This window comes from Octodon degus, unplaced genomic scaffold (assembly GCF_000260255.1).
Source record: "Octodon degus isolate 3935 unplaced genomic scaffold, OctDeg1.0 scaffold00088, whole genome shotgun sequence".
NCBI lineage: Eukaryota > Metazoa > Chordata > Mammalia > Rodentia > Octodontidae > Octodon > Octodon degus.
Window position 1 is genome coordinate 1,454,757 of NW_004524664.1, and position 25,825 is coordinate 1,480,581.

The 25,825-nt window shown below is 34.4% G+C and overlaps 1 protein-coding gene across 9 annotated transcripts in view; it reads right to left on the reverse strand.

Annotated features, from left to right (window-relative positions):
• The window catches only part of Pcm1 (pericentriolar material 1), a 112,723-nt gene that overhangs the window by 79,659 nt on the left and 7,239 nt on the right, over positions 1–25,825 (reverse strand). For 4 of the 9 annotated variants that reach the window (XM_023721982.1, XM_023721978.1, XM_023721984.1 and 1 more), the window contains exons 2-15: positions 24,523–24,641; positions 22,674–22,919; positions 21,008–21,277; positions 19,687–19,857; positions 19,389–19,505; positions 12,863–13,040; positions 9,805–9,914; positions 7,584–7,800; positions 4,686–4,890; positions 3,527–3,700; positions 2,913–3,070; positions 2,568–2,803; positions 629–780; positions 187–316 (exon numbers count right to left, since the gene is read on the reverse strand). In XM_023721982.1, the coding sequence (XP_023577750.1) occupies positions 187–316; positions 629–780; positions 2,568–2,803; positions 2,913–3,070; positions 3,527–3,700; positions 4,686–4,890; positions 7,584–7,800; positions 9,805–9,914; positions 12,863–13,040; positions 19,389–19,505; positions 19,687–19,857; positions 21,008–21,277; positions 22,674–22,919; positions 24,523–24,618 (2,460 nt within the window). In that variant the 5' untranslated portion in view covers positions 24,619–24,641. Of the gene's footprint in view, positions 1–186; positions 317–628; positions 781–2,567; positions 2,804–2,912; positions 3,071–3,526; positions 3,701–4,685; positions 4,891–7,583; positions 7,801–9,804; positions 9,915–12,862; positions 13,041–19,388; positions 19,506–19,686; positions 19,858–21,007; positions 21,278–22,673; positions 22,920–24,500; positions 24,642–25,825 lie in introns of those variants that run through there. The other 5 variants (XM_023721983.1, XM_023721986.1, XM_004637229.2 and 2 more) reach the window with 3 other exon arrangements.

Here is a 25,825-nt window from a genome sequence, read left to right on the forward strand (position 1 = left end):
AAATCCAACACTCAGGAGGCTGGGGTAAGGGGACTGCTAGGAAAGGACTGCTGGGAGTGTCAGGCCAGTCTGGGTTACAAAGTGAGTTCAAGGCCAGCCTGAACTACATAGTGACAGCCTATCTCAAGGTTTTAAACATCTTTTTCTTTTTCTGGGCAAATAGAAAGAAATACATATTATAATTACCTGCAGGTCAGGACATGCCTTTTGCAATGCTTGAATTTTCTCTTGGATCTCAATTAGTTTCTTTCTTTCTTCTTGTAATTGTTTTAGTTCTCTCTGTTGCTGCTGCAATTTAGCTTCATAAAATTTCTCTCTGTAATTACAGTGACACTGTATTTGTGGATTATAATAAAGTATGTTGACAATAACATAATACCTAGCGAACTAATTTCTCTAAAACAGGCACTAGAGCCAGACATGGTAGCACATGTGTGTAAATCCAACACTCCAGAGGCTGGGGCAAGAGGACTGCTAGGAGAGGATTGCTGGGAATGTCAGGCCAGTCTGGGTTAGTGAGTTCAAGGCCAGCCAGTACCACATTGTGACAGCCTATCTCAAAACCAAAACAAAATAATATTAAAAAGCTACTAAATTTTTGTTCAGTGATGTCCAAAGCTCATCATACCTTGCCTTTTCATTTACTCTAATATCTTTCTGTGTTTTATTGGTATTTCCTCTAGCATTATTTGAGTTTTGTTTGACATCCTCTCCTGCTGGGTAGACATCACCCAAATTTGCTGTATTGACAGAGGTACTTCCTTCAGCTGCATCATCATCCTAAAACAGAATAATTACATTAAAAATTATCTCAATACCTAAGACTACCCAATTTAAACCTCTATAAATATCTTAAATTAAACAATTTATATAAAACAATGCAATGAAGCACACAGTTTTTACAGTAAACTAAATGTCACCTCTCAATGACAAGAAATGAAGCTCTAAAACCAAAAGGAACACATTTAAATCTGATTTGCTCATTATTTTTTTTTTTTTGGCGGAACTGGGGATTGAACTCATGTCCTTGCGCTTGCCAGCCAAGCGCTTATTCTACTGAGCCATCTCCCTGGCCCTGATTTGCTCATTATTCAGTGCTATGGCTTAGCTATGTTTTGAGCATGTCCCCTAAAGGTTATGTATTGAAATTTCAAATCCCACTGCAAAGAATTAAAAGGATGGAAATTTAATCCCTATAGTGTTACAGAAAAAGTGATCAAGATTCAAGAAGTCATCATCAGAACAGAACCCACATAACTGAACACCAGTGGCTTTTATAAGAAAAGAGATGGATACCAAATGGCAATGGATATAAATGTATGCTCCTCGTTGCTTGCTACATGATGTCTTGCAGCACCTCAGGACTCTTGTAGGCCAGAAGGCCATCATCACATGTGGGCCTTTGTAACACTCCAGCCAAATAAACTTATTTTGTCTATAGTTACCCAGCCTAGGATATTTCATCAGAGGGTTGCAAAACAGCCTACTGATGTTACACTAGGAGAAGGGCAGCATTATATAACAGTTGAGAAAAAGATAAAAAGGATTTTATTAAAAGTGAAATCATTTTTTGTTGCTCTACACAGACGATACCTACTTTATCAAACTGTAAAGACTTAAAGTTTATTGACTACATTAACATAGAAGTTAAAATAGGAATATTTTCATATTTATATATTGGGTTTTAAGAATTCATGATTATTACTTCCAACTTCCCAACACTTATTTATTCATTCATTTGTTGGTACCAGGGACTAAACTCAGGACATTGTGGTTGTCAGGCAGTTTCTTAAGCAGCTATCTTCCTGGCCCTCACAGCACTTTAGCAGGTTTAAGTAGAAGGATTACAAGCATGGGCAACTTAGTGACCCAGTATCAAAATAAAAATGGTCTGTATATGTAGCTCAGCGTGAAGGTCTTAGGTTTAAACCACCACACTACAAACAAAGCAAAACAAAATAAAACTTCCAACTTATTTGAATTTATTGAATAAAATAAGATTTTTCTTCTTCCACATCAAGTGGGTTAAGATCGCAGGTGTCTGGTGTCAGATAGCCTAATTTCTGATTCAGATTATCAGTAGATCTGTAACACTGGACAATTAACATCTCTTCAATCTCTTTACTCTCTATTTCACTGAGATATCATGAGATCTACTTGGCACAGGCTGAGGTTATCAGTGAAAACAAAAATAATCTAGTTTTGTAAATAAAACTACACTGGAACACAGCCAAGATAATTTATATATTATCCATGCCTACTTTGTACTGAGAAATTGTGACCAAGATACCCACTAACTCATCCATATTAGAAAAAGTTTGCTGATGTCTGATGTACACTATAAGGTACTAACTGTTTAAAACTACCCCATAAGAAATAATGTAGGACTGGGGACATACATCTGGTAGAGTGCTTGCCTAGTACATTCCAAGCCCTGGGTTTAATCCCCACCACCACAAGAAAACATACTGGTTTAATTATATCAACACAACTGTCAAACACATACACACATTTTACTTTGTATGTACTATTTTTTTCCCCTACCCCCAAAAATTCAGTCTATTTACCTGTACCATAGCAACAAGGTCTTGTAGCTGTCGAAGTTTCTGTTTTGCAGCCATAAGTCTATAGATCTTCTGTTCAAATTCTGCATCTTCTGGAGCCTCATCAACCACACTGCTCCTATGACTGGACAATGAAGCGCCACTGACTGCCTCCTCTTCTGCTTCTTCTTCCTCTTCCTCATCATCTTCTGCTTGTGCTACATGGATCTCTTGATCTCCTTCTCTATTATATCGACAATCTGTTAAAATTGTATCAACCAGTCAATTTTTAAGTATGTTTAAAAGTACTAAAAAAGAAGACATACTTTCCAAGAATATGGCAAACCCTTCAAATACAATCAATCATACCTAAAGAAGGAGGCATGTTTACAGCCCTAATGTTGGTGGCAGATCTGTTGTTTATTTCACAATTAGCATTAGCTGACCGCCCATCTCTATTGTTAGAAACACACTGCGGATTACTATTACTATTTACTTCATTCCATGTGGCAGATACTTGCGGATTTCTGAAAAAAGAAAACCTAGTTAAAAAAAATTAAAGTTTCAGAGCTTCAGCAAAAGGAAAACACTGGTTATCCCATTTAAACTTTTAATGATGAGCCCCTACTTTTCATTAACTTCTATACATGTTCATTACTTGCAAATTTATGAACATCTGAGAAGTAAAAATTACACATAAAATATAAAGGAAAGAAAAATGGTGATGAGATATTTCTTACAATTTATTATATTTGACCTAACAAACAGCAAACTGACTATAGTACTATATTCAATACTTCCCTACTTTGCCTCTATAGAGCAAGGATGATAATACAGTAAAAATAATTGTTATAGGAGAAAAGTTTAAATGAAAAACAAAAGAATACTTTATAGAGGTTCTTCTCACATCCTGCCCTGCCACCAACACACTAGAACTATTAGGTTAGGGTGAATACACTGAAGCACTTAAAAAACACTCTTACCGAATGTTAGTAACAGGTTCAGAATTTTCATGCTCAGAATCATACTCTGATTCTTCAGTTTCCTCCTCTTTTGTGTTTTCATTTACAGCATCTGCCATCATATCTGATGTTTGTTCATAATAATGAACTAATTCTCTTAATTCATTCAGTCTTTTTCGAACTTCATTTAGCTTCCTGATAAAGATATAATATTAGTGCACGTTAGCAAAAACAAAACCATACTATTTTCATAACAGGCAGCACACACAGACACACACACACCATTAACTCTAGCAAGAGAGACCATATCAAATATTGAGGGAATCTGACTATAAGTGAGTTTAATCTCAAATATGATTTGCTCAAAAGACTCATTACTTTATTTTCTTATGTGGGTGTAGGAATAAAAGCATAAACAATTTTAATTTCGATTTTAGGGATAAATATTAACAGCAAAAAGCTCAATGTCAAAACATTTCTAGGCTTCTTCATGTGTTTAAAAAATATAAAGTACTAATATTCAATTTAATTACTCTCTTAGGCAAATCAGATATGCAGACCTTACTGTGTATTTACAGGTTCCCAACTGCCCACATAAAAATGAATCTATAAAGTATATAACATTTTTAAGAAAAATAAGTTTACTGAGTTGTCCACTTAAGTGACAAGAAATACTTTTTAGTTCCTGCTAACACTAAAATGTCATACGTCTTCCACAAATGCGTTCAATCACTACGTATCAATTAAAAATACATTTAAAAAGAAAACTTTCATTAACAGGTATACTGTTAGCCCTCTTTTGCAGAAAAGGGAATAGAGGTTTAGTAAGGTAAGTTATTGGTCCATAGTGACATACTCTTACATGATATAACTGCAGGGAAATATGACTCTTGAGCCTGAGGCCTTTCATTTGAATAAGAAATATTTTAGTTATAACCTAGATATTTCTGACTCTTTCTTTGAAAACATCAGTTTGCAAAAGTCACCTCAGTTATAATGTTATATTTCTCTTTAACAAATCATACAACGTACATATAACACACCACACTCCTAATCTAAAAATGTTTATTTTATTAAATAATTTCAGTTTCCTTCAAAATGCCAACACAAGAAAAACCTAAACTTTATCCCCATTGTTTAATTCTAATCTATGTGAACAGGATTGTAAAAAATGTTTTACTGGAGTTTTTCAGTTGGATTTAGATGGCCTTCACGTTCATTCTCATTCTGAGAAACCAGAGAAGTAGCAGCATAAGGAACAGATGATGTAAGGCTATTATTGGACTCTCCATTGACAATTGGCGCCAAGACTACAGAAGCAGAGGGGGCTGAACTTGTACTTCTCTGATCTGTACTCTTCTGTGGAGAGGATGATGAAGGAACAACTACAAAAAAAAAGGAAAATTACAGTTACCATAAAAAAGATCATGGCCTTAAGTAACAGTATGCTTAGAGACTGAGAAATAACGATTAAAAACCATTAACAACTTAAATCTGCAGCAATTAAATTTTTACCAACTTAAGAATATATCTAGGTCACTTATTTATTAATGTACTCTACAAGCAAATGCACCAAAATACACACAGAAAACATTTTCTACTTCTTCTAGAGACTACTTTTTTGTTTGTTTCTTGACACAGGGTCTTGCTATGTTTTTTAGGATGGCCTTGAACTCACTACATACCCCACTGATCTTCCTTCCTCAGCCTCCTGGATGCTGGGATTACAGACATTTACAATATTACTTTTATATTAGACTCACTGGGTTGAAAAGGGAGAAGAGGAATTCCAAGAATTATGATACTATATACTAGAAAAATAAAAGAGTACTCTGATAAACTTTATTTCCTAACCATATACATCAGATAAAGATATGCCTTTCCTCATGTTGATGTCAAAACTTTGTCATTTTTCTTTTTAAAAGGACCATTATTACTTGCTGCTTACATTAATGACATAATTGCTATGGCTGGTTTCCAACAGACACTTGACCATTCTGTCTTTTACTGTTCTCTCATTTTCCCACTGGAAAAGAGATCCTGTGGAGTTGTCAATACGCAGAGTTCTTTATGCACATAAAACTGGCCACAAGACTACAAGCATGAGTTTCAAATTTTAAGTTATTCCCAGTTCTCTTCCTCTCTTTGTAAAGGATAAGGACTGAAATTATACTCTAGAGAAGAAAACTAGCAGAAAACTGGGAAAAGAAAGGAGAATGTTTCAGCATCTATGTATGTAATTCAAGCTGGTCTTGAACTCCAGACAATACTCCTCCCTCAGCCTTATGAGTGCTGGGATTATAGACATGTACCAAGTTTGGTAGAAAAAGAAGAGTTTTTTTTTTTCTGGAGGTGGCAGAAAAACAGAATGGGAGAATAAAAAGAAGGGACTCTAGAAACAATGTTCTTATCCTTAATCTTTTTTTTTTCTTCAGTAAGACAGTGATTGGAATGTTAAAGAATAACAATCAATTTGGGTTGCCCTTACTGACTTTGATTTCCAGTGTCCAAACCCTGTTACTAATTGTTTTAATAAGTGTTCGGAACCACACTTGAGGTATTAGGACACCAAGACTCACAACTAGGTCTAATCCAGAATAGGCTGGAGTATAGCTCAGTGGTAAAGTACATGCTTTTAGCATATGCCAAAGCCATGGGTTTAATCCCCAAGACCAAAATTAAAACCAAAAAAGAATTAGAGCTAGCAGAGTATCTATGCAGTATGAAAGACATCTCTATGGTAACACTCCCTGAAATGACCACAGTTTAAAAAAAATATAGGTTAAGTCCCATGATTACAAACTATAGATTTTCTGTACTAACCCATGTGTGCTACATAAATTATTTTGTCTTTCTCGCTCTTTTGCTTTTTGCTTTTGTTTTGTTTTTTTGCAGAACTGGGGATTGAACTCAGGCCCTTGTGCTTGCCAGGGAAGTGCTTATTCTACTGAGCTATCTTCCTGGCCCCTCTTTTGCTTTTTGTGTGTGTGTGTGTAAATAATCTCTGAATCTGTTTCATAGTCACAAGGTTTTTATTTTTTTGAAGAACTGATATCAAATCCAGATCTTCAACTGTGTCAGGCAGTGTTCTGAGCTACAATTGTAGCCCATAATTTAGGGGATTTTCAAAGTACACAAAGGATTTTTTTCTCCTGAGGGAAAATTTTGAATATTCTAAAAAATGCAGCACTGTGTATAAATATCAAATATTTATCTCCTTTTCTGCCTCTTATTAAAATTTTAATTTTTCAAGGCACAAATTTGCTCTTTCTCTTTCTAAACTTACTATCCATCTAACTATTATTATGTTATGGTCTGTGTCTAGTTGTCCCCCCAAAGCTTCATGCACTCATCGGGTGGACTTCTAGAGTTTGTGTTTAATTCATAATCCACTGGGATTACAGGTCTGAGTGCTGCTGGGATCAAAGATATGAGTGCTACATCTAGGCTGGGGTGGATAGCCTGAATGCACCTTAAGGGAGACAGACTTGCTCTCTGTGGCCTTTTGTTGCCACAACTCTCATTTGCTCTTACTCTTTGCCTCCACCATGAACTGCTGCTCTGTGCCTTGGAGCCAGCCAAATGTGGACTGAAATCTCCATTATTAACTGTGAGCTAATAAACCTTTCTTTCCTTCATTTTGGGCAGTGGGTATTTGTCCCAGCAACACGAGAAGAATAACACTGGCTTATTATTTTTTTAAATGTTTTAAAAAAATTTTTGTTTACTTGTTACAGGATCCCACTGTGCAGTTCAGACTCATAATGATTCTCCTGTCTCAGCCTCCCCAGTGCTGGGATCACAGGCATGTGCCATGATGCCCGATTTTGGGGGCCAGCATGGCATGCGGTACTGGAAAATGAACTCGGGACCTTGCGCTTGCCAGGCAGGCGCTTAGATCGCTGAGCTATCTCCCCCCAGTCTGGCTTATTATTTTAAAACTTCAAGTTTTGTCTCCTCATGAAAATTATACATTTCTTGAGAAATTGTATCACTCATCAAATGTTCTTTAACAGTTATATACCTGCATACACATTTATATGTCCTCCATGTCATACTGCTAACCAGATTTACTTACATGATGAATTATTCAGATGTTGATCTCGAAGTGTGTGAAGTTCTCCAAGTAATTTATCCATTTTTTGTTTCTTTTCCTGTAGCACTCTCATTTTGCTAAAAAGTTTGACTTTCTCATCAGGTAAATGTTCTGAAACTGATGGATTCATGCTCTGGGAAACCTCCCTAGTTAATGAAAGACTTTCTGCCTGTCTTCTGTTGTCAGGGACTGCTGGAGGCTTATTAAAACGAACAAGCAAACAAACAAAAACAAAAAGACAAAGGCAATTGAAAATTTCTTTCTGATTTTAAACTACTTTAAATATAAGTATCTGTAAGAGAGACAAAATTTGCCTAGGTTGTACTGATAAATAGATGTTCTCTATATTTTAACACAGTCTCACTAAATTGCTGAGACTGAGATCAAACTTTAGATCCTAATGTCTCAGCCTCTCAGGGTTTTGGGATTATGCTACAGCACAATACCCAACATCTCTCATCTTTTCACTATTTGTCTTTTTGAGACAGGGTCTTGCTCAGTTCAGGCTGGCCTTGAGCTCACTTTATAGCCTGGGTTGGTCTCAAACTTGCAACAATCACCCTGCCTCAGCCTCCCAAGTGCTGGGATTACAGGTTTATACCACCAAGACTGGCTTCATTATCTTTGCAGAATCACAGCCATAAACTTCAACTTCCAGACCTACAACCCACATTCCTCTGCTCTTTGTTTTGTTGAGACTCGGTCTTACTGTGAGGCTAGCTTGAACCCACTATCAGCCCAGTATGCCCGTGAACTTGCAGTGGTCCTCCTGCCTCACACTCCTAAGTGCTGGGACTACAGACATGAACCACAATGCCCAGCTGTCCCTCTATTCCAAAAAAAAAAAGAAATATATCAAGAATACACTAAGGCTTAGGGACTTATTATATATAATGAATACCACTGAGCTTTGTCAAATTTTAACATTTTCTCATATTTGTATCTATTCTTTAAAAGAAAATACAACATTAGAACAATAGCTAAATGTCTGTACACATCTTTCCCAAACCACATTATCCTCTAGAGAAATAATCACAATCTAAACTTAGCTCATCCATCATTTTTGTACATATTTTTACTTTGTAATATCTGTTTGTTCATAAGAATTATAAATATATATAAATTAAGCATCTTTTTATTTGTTCATTTTTGTAGTCCTGGGAATTCAATCAAGGGCTTCATGAATGAAAGCACTCCATCCCTGGGCTACATTGTCAGGCCTAGTTATCTTTCTTAGTTTTTTCTTTCCTGTATTCTAGGGAAGAGTCTACAGGGTGTTCAGGATCTCACTACTAGATCAGACTCATAGTGATTCTCCTGTTTATAGCCTCCAAGTGCTGGGATTATGGGCATGTGCTACCATGCCCAGTCTCAACTGCCTTATCAGGGTGCCCCAAGGGGTGGGGTCAGCACAGCAGGCCCAGGGATAAAACCTCAGGCCCCTGAGCCTGCTTGCAGGTGTTTTAATCAGCTGAGCTATTTGGCAGGCCACTAGGTATCTTTCTTAAACTTAGCAGTTTCATTCATGAACTCTGGGTCATTTAATATAGTAACTACTACAACTACATAGAATTTCACTCTATGTATCATAATTCATTGATCTTCCTTCATGAAATGAAGAAACACTTATTTCTGTTGTTTTGTTACTAGCACAATGAGGTCATGAGCATTTTCATACCTATCTCCTTACAAACATTTAAAACCATATTTTTTCTTTCACTTGGTAAACAAGTAGATATACAACACTGCATCTTCAAGCACACTCATTTCCAATGAAGAGGTATTCTTTCTTATCCAAAACTCACGAATTATAAATTTGCATTTGCATCATTTAAAAAGTGTGTGAAATTAAAGTATTTATTAATTCTCAAGCAAGAATTTTCATAGAACTGCTGGTAACTGGTAAAACATTTAAGTCTTATTGTCTTAAGAGTTATGACTTCAGTTTTTACTGGAAAAATAATGTATTATTTAGTAGCATACGAAAGGAAAATTTCACTAATAATTTGAAAGTAAATCTCCTTTAATCTGTGCTTCCAGCATCCCAGCTGCTAGGGAGCCCAAACTGTAACTGAAGGAAGGAGTCACTGCTAACAAACTCCCAACCATTGTGCCAGATGACAATTATGCTTAGTCAGGTTTGAGGACCACTGTCTAGTTAATGCAACTGTAAGCTCAACTATACTAAAAAAAATTAAGTTACCTGAGAATCACGAAGTTGATTATGAAAACGCTGAATTAAATCATTCAATTCTTCATTTAGTTCAGATGTGATACTGGCTCCCGATAAACTACCTGTGGTTTCTGCAGCAACTGGAAAGGAAATTAACAGTTGTTTGTTAATATAAATAAGATGCTTTTTTAATTTCTGAGAAGCTAAACACAGACTTCTCAAAAAAATTTAACAATCTGAAACTAGTTAACCTTATGTACATGTACCAACTCTCCATAGTGAAAGTAATCATTATGTACTGCAAACACAAACTACAAAAACCAAAAATTTTAATAAACTCTCTGCTAATTTTATTAAAAGTTTCTATATAACCTAAAAATAGACAACTGAAAAACTCTAGTAGAGCGGCATACAAAAGGGAACAGTATTTACCTCAATTAATAATTATGACTGATGGAATGGTTAACGTGAGGGAATGGTGTGTAAAGCAACTGCCTGAAAAGAAGCAGCTGATTCTGACAGAGCTTAAGCTAGAAAAGTATGCTTAAAGGCTCAGATAATAAATGGGGTAGGTCTTCTGGGAAGTTTAGTTTCTGTCTCAACTACCCACCTCTGCCATTATATGACAAAAGCAAACATGGACAATATGCAAATGAATGGATACAGCTGTATACTATAAACTTTATTTCAGGCAGTGGGCTAAATCTATAGTTTGCTACATCTGCAATGCAACAGATAACTTACTGAAATAACTGTATACTACATGTCATACTAAGAAACCATAGATTTTAGCTTCATTAAAGAAAAATAGGTCTCATATTTCTAAAGCAGTTTTCTGAGGACAATTTTGGTAACAGTTGCTATCTACTATTCAACCACCACACACCCTTACCCTCAAGTCTCTCTAGTTCTAAAAGAAATACTGGCTACAAATTGTTTTCATTTTAAGAAAAACATTATCTTTCTTGAAAAATTAAAATTTTAGGGCTGACAGAATCATATGGATCTAGTCCAAATTCTATATGGAAAAAAAAGAAATTACAATACAGAAAACTAAAATGCAACTCTCCAAATGATGAAATAGTCTTTTCCATGACAATTACTTTGTCTCCCTTACATACTAAACATTATAATCCTAACTTCATCAATGTTATGGTTTGTCTCTGGGTGTCCCATCAAAGCCTCAAGCAATCATGGGGTAGATAAGAGCTTGAGATGAACTCATGATCCACTGGGATTATGGGTCTTAGTACTGATGGGATTATGGGTGTGAGTGCTACACCCAGCCTGAAGCAGATAGCCTGAATGTAATATAAGAGAGACAGACAGATTTCCTCTCTGTTGCCATTTGCTGCTGCTATTCCTCCATTTTGCTCTCTTGCTCTTTGCTGACACCATGAAAGTTGTTCTGTCATGTGCCAGTCTGAGATGGACCCGGTTGAATATGGACTGAAACCTCCATTAACTGTGAGCTAAATAAACCTTTCTTTCCTTCATTTTGAGTGTTGGGTATTTGTTCTAGCAACGAGAAGAGTAACTGAGACAATCAGTATTCCTCTACAAAATTTCTATAAAGAGCAACTGTTTTAAAGTTATCATATATAAATTTGAATAAATTCAAATTCCTATTCATTCTTTTACTCCAAATCATGATAGCACATGTTTAAAAAGAAATCATTTACTTTTTACAAGTTCACACTCAGAATTTCAAAGACCCCTAACCTAGAATTCAAGAGCCCTGACTGTACTAAAATTCTATACAAGTTTAGGCAAGTCAAACTATAAATTTATTCTCTATAATACAGGAATAAGAATAAAGTCTTTGCATACTAACCTAGAATTCTATATTGATTACGCGATTATATAAACGTACACCTGCTTAGCTACTAAAGGAAAGTCTTTAAAAATCTGATAATCCAAGCTGGAAAAATAATTGTTAGTCCTTATCAAACTAGTATTAGGCTTTATGTTAAAATATTTTAATCATTTTTCCTTAAATACCTATTTCCTAATTATATCTACTAATGATTCTTCAGATTTTATATGGAAAAAATGGTGATAAAAATCCACTAATTATTACTATATACAACTGTATCATATTTCAAGAGTAATTTACCTGAAAGTCATAAATTCCTTATGAAATTATAAAATTAAAGACTTACCAGTGATCGGAGTTGAGCCAATAGGCTTAGACATTAGAATAAATTCAGTTATTACTGAATAAAAGGAACTAACCTCACCAGCAAAAAATAAGAGTACTCAAGAAAAACTATCAATAGAATCCATTAACAGCAGATTGCTAAAATATGTAACTTAAAACTCAGCTGCTAGTAGGGTGTGTCATAAATTCATATTTTGTACCCCATAAATATACCTGATTATTTTTTGTCTATTCAAAGTAAAACTAAAAATAAAACTTAGCTTTGTGTTTTAATAAGTAACAATTTTATTTTTAATGTGATGAAAAATTGTAACACAGGTTTGAAGATAATAAAACATTCAATAAAATTAGGCCCAGAACTAATTCAACAGTTTTCACCTAAATAATACATAACTTTGAGAGAAAGAAGGAAAAAAAATGACTATTTGTGAATCTCAGAAAACCTAAATATATTGTATCTTAAAGGTACTGATACATAAAATTGAATCCTGAGGTAACAAGAACTACAAATTAACACGGCTTACAAATGATTCTCTATAAAGTTGTGGCCCCAGTTAAGATTCCTGACCCTTCCTTGGGAAGCAAGCAAAGAGCAACAATCCTAATTAATAAAATACAAAAAAATGGAAATAAGATTATCAAGAGCCCTATCAGTTTGAAGCTCAAGAACAGCACTACAACCTGTCCCTTTTACCTCTGGATATACTGTGACAGAAGAGGCAGGAGTCTGTTTGCTCAGTACAGTATGCCAGTGGTTTGTCCCTGCAACCTTTTCTGCGTAACCAGAAAAAAGTAAACGACATGGTAAGTCTCACATGCAGGTTTCTAAACTAGCCAGCAATCACAATCTGATTATATGGCATCCACCCTGCAATATAAATACTTACTGAGCCTTGCTTACAAGAACATTTTAAGAGTATAGCATACCAGAATCATCCATTACAGCAACAGCTTGCTCTGCTTTATGCTGTAGAGCCAGAAGAGCAGCTTGTCGTCCCTGCAAAGCTCTCAGTTGCTCCTGCTGTTGTAACATCCTTTTTAACAAATCATGCTGCTTCTTCAAATTCTCTATCTCTTCCACAGGCTCCTGTTCAGGATCTCTGGCCTGAAAAGTATGACCAATAATGCTTATGACTATTAAAATCCATGTCCTTGTTTTAACTATCAATAACATGTATATACACAGATAATAAACTGGTAGTAAATATATAACCCCAAGTAGAGTTTTAGTAGATCTGAAGAAAAAGAAATAAAAATAGAATGATCACATAGAGATAGCTTACCACATTAAGTGTTAGGTAATTTCATAGTAAAACATCATAAGCAATGGCTTATAATGAATTTGAAAGAGAAAAAGATATTTGAAATAGAAGATAAGTTGAACAGCAAAAAGAGTTTCACACAATATACATAAAAATATGAGTCCCAATCCAGTTCCTATAGAAAAGCGGAAGCAGATTATGCTGGGTAAGTATCCTGAAAATCTCTGTAAAAAAGACAAAACTAAGAAACTTTGAGCCCCACCCATTAAAGTATGTTAAAAACACATAGAAATCAAACAAACCCTTTCATTTCTAGCCAAGAACAGCACATTGTAAAAATGTACTTTAAAACTATGACGTAAAAAGCTTTAACTATATATACTACTGGACATACAGCAAAGCTGAAGATTTTGTATTTTTAGAATAAATATCATTACTATTTTTACTTTTCAATTATGTGTATCCAGCTGTGTGAGTACACAAAACAGAAGTAAAAACTTCCCAATTCCCTCAAAATACTGCTTAGAAGTAACATATTTGAAAGATATTACTTAAAAGAAATTATCAATTTTAAATGTTTATATCCTGGGCTGGTGAGATGGCTCAGTGGTCTAAAGCACCTACTTAGAACAAGTTTAGCAAAACACAGGGACCGCGGTTCAATCCCCCAGCACCACATGCCAGCCAGGCCCGCCCCCTGGTGGGCTGAGCTGGCCACACACACACACACACACACACACAAATAAATAAAAAAAAATTAAAAAAAAATTTAAATGTTTATATCCTAAACCTATTCTGGTGGCATGTTCGTTTTTGGTCTTTTTTGGTTTTACTGTATTTTTTTCGCTCAACTATTTTTTAGGGGAGGTTTATTTTTTATTTTTGATGCCAAGGATCGAACCCAGGGCTTCCAGCTTGCTAGGCAAGCACTCTACTGCTGAGCTAATTCCCCAGCCCCCCTAAACCTATTCTAAATGTAAGACAATAAGAAAAAAGAAAAAACTAAAGTCACAAATTTAAATTCAACCTGAAAACAAATTATGAGCTAAATTATGTATGAAATATTTTCAGTATTGATTTACCATTAAATTTTTTTTTAATGTAAGGGCAATGTGAACAACACAGTGGTAAAATGCTTGCCTAGTATTTTTAAAGCACACACAAAATTTTGTTCTTTTTGTACTTAAGTCTATTTTCAGTTTCCACTAGTAATATTTTTATTGCAGTTACACAGATTTTTAATGAATAATTCCCCCCTAAAATTAACAAGGAGAGTAAAAGTTCAATGATTTCCTCTGAAAGAAAAATGTACCGATCTACTTTCCCTGTAGTCATTTGATTCTTGCAAAATTATGGTGCACACAAAAGGTTCAAAACGTTTCTTTCTGAGCTCCTGTCCCCTTGCCAATACTAGCCAAAAGCCACTTCACTTTCTTCCCCAAATAGAACTCATTACTACTTCAAGAACAAATAAGCATGAAAACATTTTACAATATGACTTGAAAATCAAAATAACTAGTAAACGAACAACAACAAAAATCACATGCTTGCAGTTAAGTAGTCAAGAGTGTTAAAATGAAATAGGAAGTAGATCATGCTGAGAATATTTGATTTAAGTCTGAGCCAGGAGCCCATCTACCATTCCTGGATTATCTCTAGACTTCATGACCATGACACAGACGTAATCTACCTTATCATTTATATTTTTTATATTTATATTTATCCCTGTCAGAATTCAACCTTTCAGTTCTGCCTTATTTGAAGACTGTTTACATCTTGGAAAAAAACTAAAGGATAAGTATAACATACCTAACTCTCTAATTTGATGGAAAATAATCCTATAATAATTTCACATTGGTAAACTGTATGACCAGATGAAAACAGGGACACATCTCAGTGGAGCAACTCAGAGAAATGTCTTCAGGTTGATGTCAATAAACACACATTCATACTCCTTTGGCAAAGTACAAATTTACAAGCATTCTACAAATAAAAAATCATCTGGAAATAAGACCCTCCAAGAATGCTTCTTTTCACCTAATTTATAATCCTTTTACCTCTTCAAAATAGTTTAGACTCCAGGTTATGCTCAAACTATCTAGGTTTAAAAGGTCTACCTACTCCCAAACTAATATTACAAATATTCTGCCCTTTAAAAATCTTTAATCCCTATCATTAGCATTTATTTCCAGAAGTATAACACCCTAATTACACAGAATACTATTTGTTAAAATAAGTATAATCATGTTCAGGTTTTTCACAAACCCAATAGTGAATTCCCAACAATTTTTAAAGTTAGTGGAGTTTACTGCTTTTTCTTAACTTTTGCATCCATACAAATAGTATTTCAGACTCAGAAAAGCTAAACCAAGGGAGGAGGTGAGGACTATGATCAAACACACAAAAAAAAGGAAGACAAGAAAATGGAAGTAAAAATATCTAGAAATAAGATGGCTACCCATGGTGTTTTCAATACAAATCCAAAAAGGAAACCAAGATTATAGCCATCCTTCAAACACATACTTTAAAATTTTTCTAGATTACCCTTACCGACATTTTAGTTCACAGATTAAAAAATAATAATTTAAAGGGTTGGGAGATGGCTCAGTAGAATAACTGCTTCCCTGGCAAGTGCAAGGGCCCGAGTTGAATCCCCGGTTCCGCTCCCCAAAAGAATTTTAGGCATAAAAACCAGAAGTTCTGTGTGTGTGTCTGTGTGTGTGTGTGTGTGTGTACGCCGATGAGATGGCAGACTAAGTATTTGTGTAGGCAAATGCAGGGACTGGGGTTTGATCCCCAACACCACATGCCACACCGGCCCTGCCCCTGGGTGCACTGAACTGGCTACCAAGACCGGGCATGTTGGTGCACGCCTGTAATCCTAGCACTGGGGAAGCTGAAAACAAAATGACCACTATGAGTCCGAGCTGCTTAGTGAGATCCTATACCAAATACATTAAAAAAAATAAAATTACAGTAACTTTTCCATGGGATTACAAATATAAACTTCCTGTGCCACAATGAGGACTGGAAAGGGCTCTCTATACTCGTGGAAGGCTTTTGTAATATTACCCAAAATGTCACTATGTCTATAAAATAAACATCAAGCAGAATTTGCCTTTATATAGCCAGTGTTAGAATATCAAGCAGCATCTCTCAAGGTTATTGTCAGCTCTGAAAACAGATAAGACCTCAACTTCTATTTTGAAAGGATTCTGAGGAGGGAATGGGGAAAAGGTTATGAGTATTACACATTATGTAGATCACAGAAAAAAACAGTCAAGTGGTGATCTGGCAGAAATTATGCTGTAGTAACTGTCAACTCTTAAGTTTTGTTTGCTACTATTCAGAAGAATTAAACAGAAAGACAACAAATTTCAAAAGATGTCTATTACTCTTCATATTTACTTTCTCCCCACCAAAGCTACCAGGTTTAAAACAAAAACAGTTCTTTTATTCTTCTATTAAACTAGTGCACATTCCGCTTAACACTATACAACAGGATACCTAACAAGGTTTTTAAACTACGTCCTTAATTTCTTGTGGGAGCTAGAAAAAAAAAAACCAGAAACACAAACTGCGACAGTAGTCATTTTTCAATAGTTACGAAAATATAAAATATGTACAAAATACAAAAGAAGCATCAATCCCACAAAATAATAAAACATGAAATTACTATCTATAGCAATTAAAATAGTACTTTTCCATTGCCAACAGGATATAGTTTTACTAACACTAACACTATTTCATTCAAACTGTTATAAAAAGAAGTATACAAATAGTTGTCTTTGAATTTATCTTGAATGCTTTCATATAGAACATCAGCCACTGAAGGAATCCAGCAAAATAATTCAAATAAGTCAAATGAATAATTATTTTTCAAAAAAAAAGGGAAAAGGTTTTGAACAGCAACAAACACATAAGCCAAAAAAAGCATAAAAGTATTTCATTTTTTAAAATATAAGGAAAGCTAATAGCTTGCTCTATTTTTTCTCTAACAAATGACTATAAGAAAAATAAGTTTTATTTGAATGCATGCACCCTAATATTGCAAACAACTGTAAGACAATTCCAGGCTTCAGAATGTATTACACATATTTTGACAGCAAAACAAGGAACGAAATTATTTCCTTTGTTAATCATCTTTCAATTTCTTAATATAAATTAAAATCAGCTATTACATTTAACCCATGGAGCAGTATATATGAAAGCAAAAAGAACATCAGTAAGGTACAGTTTTTTGGTTTTTGTTTTTTTTTTTTTAAGGGAAGGGTCTACAGGGTGTTTAGGGTCTCGTCTCACTACTAGATCAGACTCGTAGTGATCTGCCTGTTTACAGCCTCTCAAGAGCTGGGATTACAGGCGTACGCCACCACACCAGTCTCAAGGCACATAATTTTACTAAAGCGAATTATAATACAATAATTAACCATGCCAATAACATATATATTTAGAGTCATAGTAACAAAAAAGCAAGTAAGTGACAGGAAACATGAACAAAAGAAATACTCCCAAGTCAGACTTCCCAAGTTAATATTATGAAGTATACCTATGAGGGAAATCCATGCTTTTATGGATTAGGCCTCAGTTCCCTGTCATTGTGAGGAGGTCTGTTACCTTTCCCCTTTGGACTTGTTGTAACATCAATGTCTGAAACCTGTTTTTGTGAGGCTGAATTCCCTAGTTTGTCCTCAATGCATGGCCAAATTCTTGGACTAAAAGATGCCTCCTTTATTAAATAGTGTTACATATAAATTTCTTAACAGAATTCCTGCTTAACATAAATATTATAAATAAACACAAAACTTTCCCAGGTCCTCCTCCTTTAAAAAAAAAAATCTACTCTCCCACACCTAAGTGGCAGCAAGATCAGACTTGCAATATTTACATGCTAAATTGTTGCTTATTAGTGATCATATCCAAGGCAACTTCCAAGCTACACAAAATGGCTAGAATATAATTTAACATTTATTCTGCTACGTACTATTAATAAATGATATGATATTATGAAAAATTTTCAGAATGGTAAACACTTTAGATGCTAGTACGTATGTTATAATAACTGGCTATGCCATTTCCCACCCCTTCTTGACAAATTCCTTTACCCATATTGTTCTAACACTTTCATCTTCTGCTGATATGTAAGAAGTAAATTATTCCTGGCAACACTATAACTAAAAAGACAAGTGCCCCACAGTAGAATCCACTCTTCAACAACTGTTTGGATCAAGCCCTATGAGTATTTCCTGGTAAAAATAAGGAAGAGAATAAAATTCAAATTATATCTACAAACTAAGAAGGTCATGGAAAAGGAGGTATTTAAAACTGCACAGACCAATTCTAAAAGGAAACAAACCCTCAAATTCCTTGCTGAACAGTACTGTTAGTAAAACCTCAAAAAACAAAGTGGATACATGGTTATCCTTTAAAAAGAAAAATTTTCTGGTAATAAGTTTTGAAGTTTACTATTGCAAATGCATGCTATTCTACAAAGCTTTCATCAAAAAATTTGAAATTTTTATTTTTCCAAAGGATATTATTTGCGGAAATTTCATTCTGCAGTTAGAAATCATAGTATTTTTCTCATATTGAATTAAATAAAAATGTAAACGCGATCCTATACTATTTACTAGTCTTTATCTCATTTTTTAGTCATTTGGTTTTCCTATAGTACTAAACTACAACCTGAGAAATGAAAAAATACAAAGACCCTTAAAATGAGCCTTCAGGGGCTCATGAACAGATTTCTCTAACATACTATATGTCTGGCAATCGCTGGTATCATCAGTGATTACCAATAGCCATTAAAGTCACAGTGAATTTTTTATTTCCCCAGTGCTTCTCAAAATTAATAAAGTTTGATGAAACAAACTACAAAAACACTAAGTTCAAAAATTACTAAAAACTATTTTTAATGTTAATAAACAAAACTTCCATGTTTAAAAATGTATTACAGGGGCTGGGGAGATGGCTCAATGGAATAAGCGCTTCCCTGGAAAGCACAAGAGTCTGAGTTCAATTCCCAGTTCCACCGGAAAAAAAAAAAAAAAGTATTACAGCATTAATAATTTGAGGGTTTCTTCCCTGAAATACACTTTTCATTAAGGAATACCTATAAAATATTATCCTAAAAAAGGGAGGAGAGTTTAAATCTTCATTTCTATCACTTTAATTACCAAAAAGCCGCTTACCGTGGTATCTGAAGCCTCAGACCGCACATCTATGTTTAGCGATGTGCTCTCAGCTACAGAACCAGATCCCACAGCTGAATCTATAGTCCGAACATCCTCCTCCTCATTTTCTCTAGCCTGAAATATTTTAGTGGTATAAATCATACAACTATTAAAAAGGGCAATAAAATGTTATAATGGATGGCACGATTTTTTAAAAATGTTACCTCCTCTGGGTGGCATCAGAATGTCATCAGTATGTCTACACAGGCAAATTACAAAAGTAATTCAACATGTTATTAAAAAGTCTAAAACTTACAAGGATTTTTTGGAGAAATCTCATGTATGATTTTTCTTGTTCTTTAAGGTGATCTATTAGATGAGTAAGACGCTCAACATTAGCAGATCTTTCATTTTTCTCTACAAGATCTTCTCGCATGGAACTGGCTTTGGTAATATAGTCACGAATTTGAACAAGCCTGCTTACAATCTGCAGAGAAAATACAAAAAAGAAAATTAAGAAGTGGGCATGGTAGTATACCTCTGTAAACTTGGCACTCTGGGAGGCTGAGTGATGCAAGTGAACTTCAAGTTCAAGCCCAGCTTGGGGCAATTCTAATGACTTTGCAACTATACCTTGTCTCGAAAAAATAAAAGGCTGGAGATACAGCTCAAAGTGAAGGCCCTGGATTCAATCTCTAGTACTAAAAAAAGCAAAGAAAAGCAGAGGGAAAAGAAGAGAGGGGAGAAAGCAAAAAGAAGCACAATAATATACAAATGTAAAATTGAGCATAATTAAATTGCAACAATTTCACAGATTTTTATTTCAATTAGAATAACCCCAAACAAGTCTAGGTTTATCATATGGATGCATACACGTAAAAAATCTGAATCACATTTCGATTTTAACAAAAACATAAATGTCAATACTAAAAACTCCAACTAGCATCAATTTAAATTTCAAAATACCTTTATATGAACATTTTTAATAAAACTATACCAAAGCATTTTAATATAAAATTTCCTAATATTTACGTATTTCTTTATAAATAATTAAAAGTATTATACTTTTCAAAATAGTACCACCATTTAAAAAATTTCTTGTGAAAGTCTACTAATCATGTTGCTTCTAATGCTCTTTACTAAAATTTAGCAATATAATATTTAGTTTTGGGCAAATGCGAGAACCTGAATATGGTACTTTTCCAATCATTTGGAAGTTTTGAAATTCTGCTTTATTTATTTATTTATTTATTTACTGGATACAGGGTCTCAATATGCAGTTCAGATCTGAAGTGACCCTCCCATCTCAGCCTTTCCAGGACTGGCATTACAGGCGTGCATCACCATGCCCGGTTTCCGGGCCTGCAGTATGGCATGCCCAGGGTTCCAGGGCTGGCACAGCACACAGTATCGAGGATCAAACTCAGGTCTTTGGCCTTGCCAGGCAGGCACTTAGACTGTTGAGTTATTTCCACAGACCTAAAATCCTGTCTTACACCTGACAGATTAATGAAGAGGGCCCAGGAAAGAGTTTACTTGTACCTAAATAAAACTGCTATGTGTATAAACTAATTTAATTTTTAAATCTTAATGTTTATATTCTTGGATTTGTGAAATCAAGCAAAATATTTCACTACCTGGCTGCTCTCCATTGCAGGCTCTCCTCTTCCATCTTCTTCAGAGATCTGGTAGCTTTGCAAAAGGTCATTACTTAATGCAGAAGCAAACAACTCTTTACATTGTGCTGATCCAAGCTTTTCTCTCTTTTGAAGACTCATAACAGCATCTTTGCTCTTGTTAGTATTAATCTGCATAGGCAAAAAGTTGAAGGGCTTTCGGTTTTCACTAGGCTGACGTTTGTTGTTAGCAGCTGTTGCTCTTCCTTGAGAATCACTTCCAATGCTTCTCTATATATAAAAAAGAAATCAAATCACACAATCTTTTCACAAATTAAAGTAATTCCAAAGTTCTTAGTTTCACCATGAGATATTTCAGGAGGTATGCATGAACAGATTTTAATAAAATTTCAAAAAGCTTCAGATCTACAAAATTCTTTTACTGAAATATCAAAATTAGATTAATATTTCCTACTCATTTTGTAAGACAATTAAAACATGAAGAGAATTAGTTTAAGTACTAGTACTATGGGCAGCATTTATAATTCACACTGCTATTTGTTGCTTGCTTACAAAGTTTTTATAGTCTCTGGACCCAATCAACATAAAGATTTGGAGGCACTGTTTGCAAAAGTATCTGATTTAGTATCTGGCATACATGCACATGACACCTAATCATATATATCACCACTGTCACATTAGCCTTGAAGGTACTTTCAGACTTCAGTATAGAACAGTACTTCTACATATGTGAAAACTAGTTCATCTCTCCAAGAGCAAAGGTAACAATAAAATATTGTTTAATAGTGCATTATCTGCATGTGTAAACATCACATTATCTACAAGAGATATTGTGAAAGGGACAGAAACTGCTCAAAAAGAAAAAACTGAGATGAAGGAAAGGAGAAAAAAAAAAAAAGAAATATATAAATAAATGATAGACAGTTAAGATAATTGTACTACTAAGTTGTATTAGTTTATGGAAAGGAACAGTTAATGCTTAATTTTTTAAACAACTTTGCATGTTTATATCTGGTAATCTCAACAATTACTATGAAGATAATAATATACAACATAACAACCACTTCTGATTTCATATCATCTGGAAATTCTGTAGTGTTCAATGTTTTACTTTTTATTCTCTTTAAGAGAAAAGAGATTATCATTTCTATTTGCTTTTAGATCTAAACTTAATTTCAGTGAATATAAATACAAAAGTTTTATTTTGAATTTGAAGTAATTCAGCACATTCCACACTTAATATACTAAATTGGAAACTTCTTTCTAGTCACGTCATAACAATCTCATTCAGTTAGCAACATTAACAGTTTTATAATGAAATAATTTAAATTAGCTATTAGCATAGTAAGAAAATCCAGAAAAATATGCCTTTGGCAAGTTTACAAATATCTAAGACTTTGTTTTCCACCAAAGGACAGTACTTTTTTTGTTTGTTGTTTTTTTGCGGAACCAGGGATTGAACTCAGGCCCTTGTGTTATTCCAGTGAGCCATCTCTCTGGCCCTGCAAAGGACAGTATTTTGATCACTGATTAAAGTTCTTTCCATATGCACAGAAAGAAACTTTAAAACAAACTAAGCAGCTCAATCGTTTACTCTAAAGCAAACTACCTAATCCATTTCAGTAGTCCTGCAATTGTACCTTGACTTTCCAAATAATTCACAAACCTGATCTAAATCACTGAAGTTGATGCGCTGTTTAAGTTTCTCTAACTCTGCCTGCTCTGGGACAGACATCTGAGTCATGTATCTACTGTGGGGAAATGTATGTGGAGTCTTTGTTCTTCGCCTTCCAACTCCTGGTGATGACTCCGGAGAAATATCATTAGTTACTCTTTTATCACTTTCTACACCAAACTTTTTCTTATTCTTTTCCGATGATCTATTTGCCTTTTTCTGTTGGCTACCCCAATCCTTAAAAAAAAGAAGGAAAAGCAAAGTTAATCTGCCCTCTATTGAACCACGAAGAAAAAAAGGTATGCTTAAAACACTGATCAAGATTTAACTGGTCATCTTACAATTAAAGTGACAAGACTTTTTTACATAAACATACATTTTTAATGACATTTATAGTAACTATTTTTCTCTTCATTAAATCTATCCTAATGTCCTAGCCTATCCTTAGAAAACATAATAATTTCCCATTATACAGATAAGTAACAAATATAAACTCCCAAATCTCAACCCTAAACTTAATCTAAATATTCTCAATGCCCTTTAGAAATTGTTTTCTACTCATAAATTTACTGGATTCCTGTACAAAAAAAGCAGACAGACCTAAAACTGGCCTGGGAGCTAAAATAATTATTGTTTTCTAAAGAAATACACCACTGTGTGACCCTAGTCAATTTATCTAACTTCCTAAGCTCTATCTTCTAATCTCTAAATAGTGTTATCTTTGAAACAGATTTAAAAATAACATAAACATCTAAAACAATACCTAGTATTTAATAAGCAATAATTGTAACTATTATTATTTTATAGGCAAAGATATACATGACAATATTCAGTATATGACAAAAAAAGTTTAATATTTCAACTAGAAAACCTATTACTTAATTATACCCACCTAATCTAATTCATTGACCAAAAAATCTAAAAATTTTTACTTTATTTCTACCAGAAGATTTTTAGTTACTATTTTAATAAAATCATATTTTTATTTTTATTTATAACAAAACATTCCTTTATGAACTGGCCTTCCTCCCCAATCCATGTGTGAGTGTTCCTGCTAAATTTAAATAATACCCCTTCTTGGCCAAAGATGACTGGAAAAGAAATGCATCTCTAATCCAAATTAGAATATTTTAAAATTCAAATTAGAAACTAAAAGATAACTAGTCTGTATACAACTGTAGTTTTAACTGAAAACTTTAGGATAATGGGACACTCACACTTTTTTTTTTTTTAAATGTATTTGGTACAGGGTCTCACTATGCATCTTGGATTAATAGTGGTCCTCCTGTTTTCCCTTCCCCCCAGCACTGGGATTACAGGAATGTGCCACTTGGCCCAGGCCACCAGGCCAATCTCTGCAACCAGCTCAGTGCACCCAGGGGTGGGGCCAGTGCGGAATCTGGTGCTGGAGATCAAACCCCAATCCCTGCGCTTGCCTAAGCAGGTGCTTAATCTACTGAGCTATCTCACTAGCCCTTCACATATATTACATGGACCAAAAAGGAAAAAAAAAAGCAGTCAAGTTAGAGTAATTTTCAATAGCTTTCTAGGTCTTTTTTCCAGTCCCTTCCTAAAACTCTTTATCACAGTTTCCGTATTAAATATGGAATTTAATATAAATTCTTGTATTAAATTTCCTTTTCAGTAGAAACTAACTCAAGTTGATTTCTCTTAGTAGCAAACCAAAATGTCTTCAACTAGTAATCAAGAGCCTATGGTCCCTTAATAAGTTAGCTCACAGCGTTTACAAAGACTTTTAGTAGTTACATTTAGAAAGAAAGTTGCACTTTAACATTAGCAGTCAACAATACAGCACACCATCAGTAGTAAGCTATTATACCATATTGTTGAGTCGGTCATCAATACTCTCATTGCTCCAGTTTGGTAAATCCTGATCATTCATGCTTTCTTCAAAAGGTCCACCTCCTGTGGCCATACTGGTTTTTAACAATTAATTTTCTGCAAAACAATAAAAAATATGCTTTTTAAGATATGGAACTTCAATTTTTAAATACTCTCATAAAACAAAAGTACAAATAAATCTCTGAAGCACTAATTTTATGAAATAAAGAGGCACTGTTAACCATATGTCACAAATTAATTTAGTGGCTATTACACTATTACATTAACACGAATTAAGCAGCTGGAGTGATGGTAGAAGGAAAAAAAGCTCTATCCAAAATATACACTGGCCTGCATTTTTCACAGTCCTAAAAGGTAGAGTAATAAGGGAGAAAAACATTAAACAGAACCAGAACTCCAAACAAGGAAAGCATCTCTATTCTGATAATGAATTTGGAATATTTTTTAACTGATATCCCAATAATAGGGGCATAAGTTTTAGGCCAAAGATCTAGGAGTTCTAAGTGCTCTGATGAAACAAAGGGAGAAGAAAAAGATATCAGTAATGCTAAGTAAGATGATGAGAAGGTGACCACAGAGACGCAGATCAAAGTGTGGAGAAGGGTCAAGAAAATCCAAGAGGGGTTGGGGAGATGGCTCAGTGGAATAAGCACTTCCCTGGCAAGCTCAAGGGCCTGAGTTCAATCCCTGGTTCTGACCAAAAAAAAAGAAAGAAAGAAAGAAGAAAATCCAAGAGTGAACAGGCTAAAAAGATATTAAGAAAAATGATGCCTATATCCCTAACTCATAGTTCTCCCACTCATGCTAAAGTTCTACCACAAATTTCCTCCAGTTGAATGTTTCTTCTACACATGAAAGTAAAGGACAAAGCAACAGTGAAAGAGGTTCAGAAGGAAAAATGTTCATAAGAAAAGATTTCTACATTTTCTTGTGGAGGACTGTGGATTTCTCCCAGCTGTAAAATTCTACACATTGGAGGAAGGACAAGTAAAAAAGAGGTTGGGATAATTTTATATAAAATTCAAGGGACAGAAAAAGACATCAGATTATTAATAAGACAATATTTAGAAGAGTTACATAATTTTATAAAGGTCATTCAGTTATAAGGGCAAAAAATGAATACAAATCCAAACTGCACTGACTCGAAGATCCCAATCTATCACTTTTGGTATAGCACAACAAAGGATTATCACCCACAGCCAAGCAGATTTGTTCCATGGATGTTTAAATTCTAGAATTTTTTTTATTACATTAAAAGATTACACAGCAAGTTCAATTTT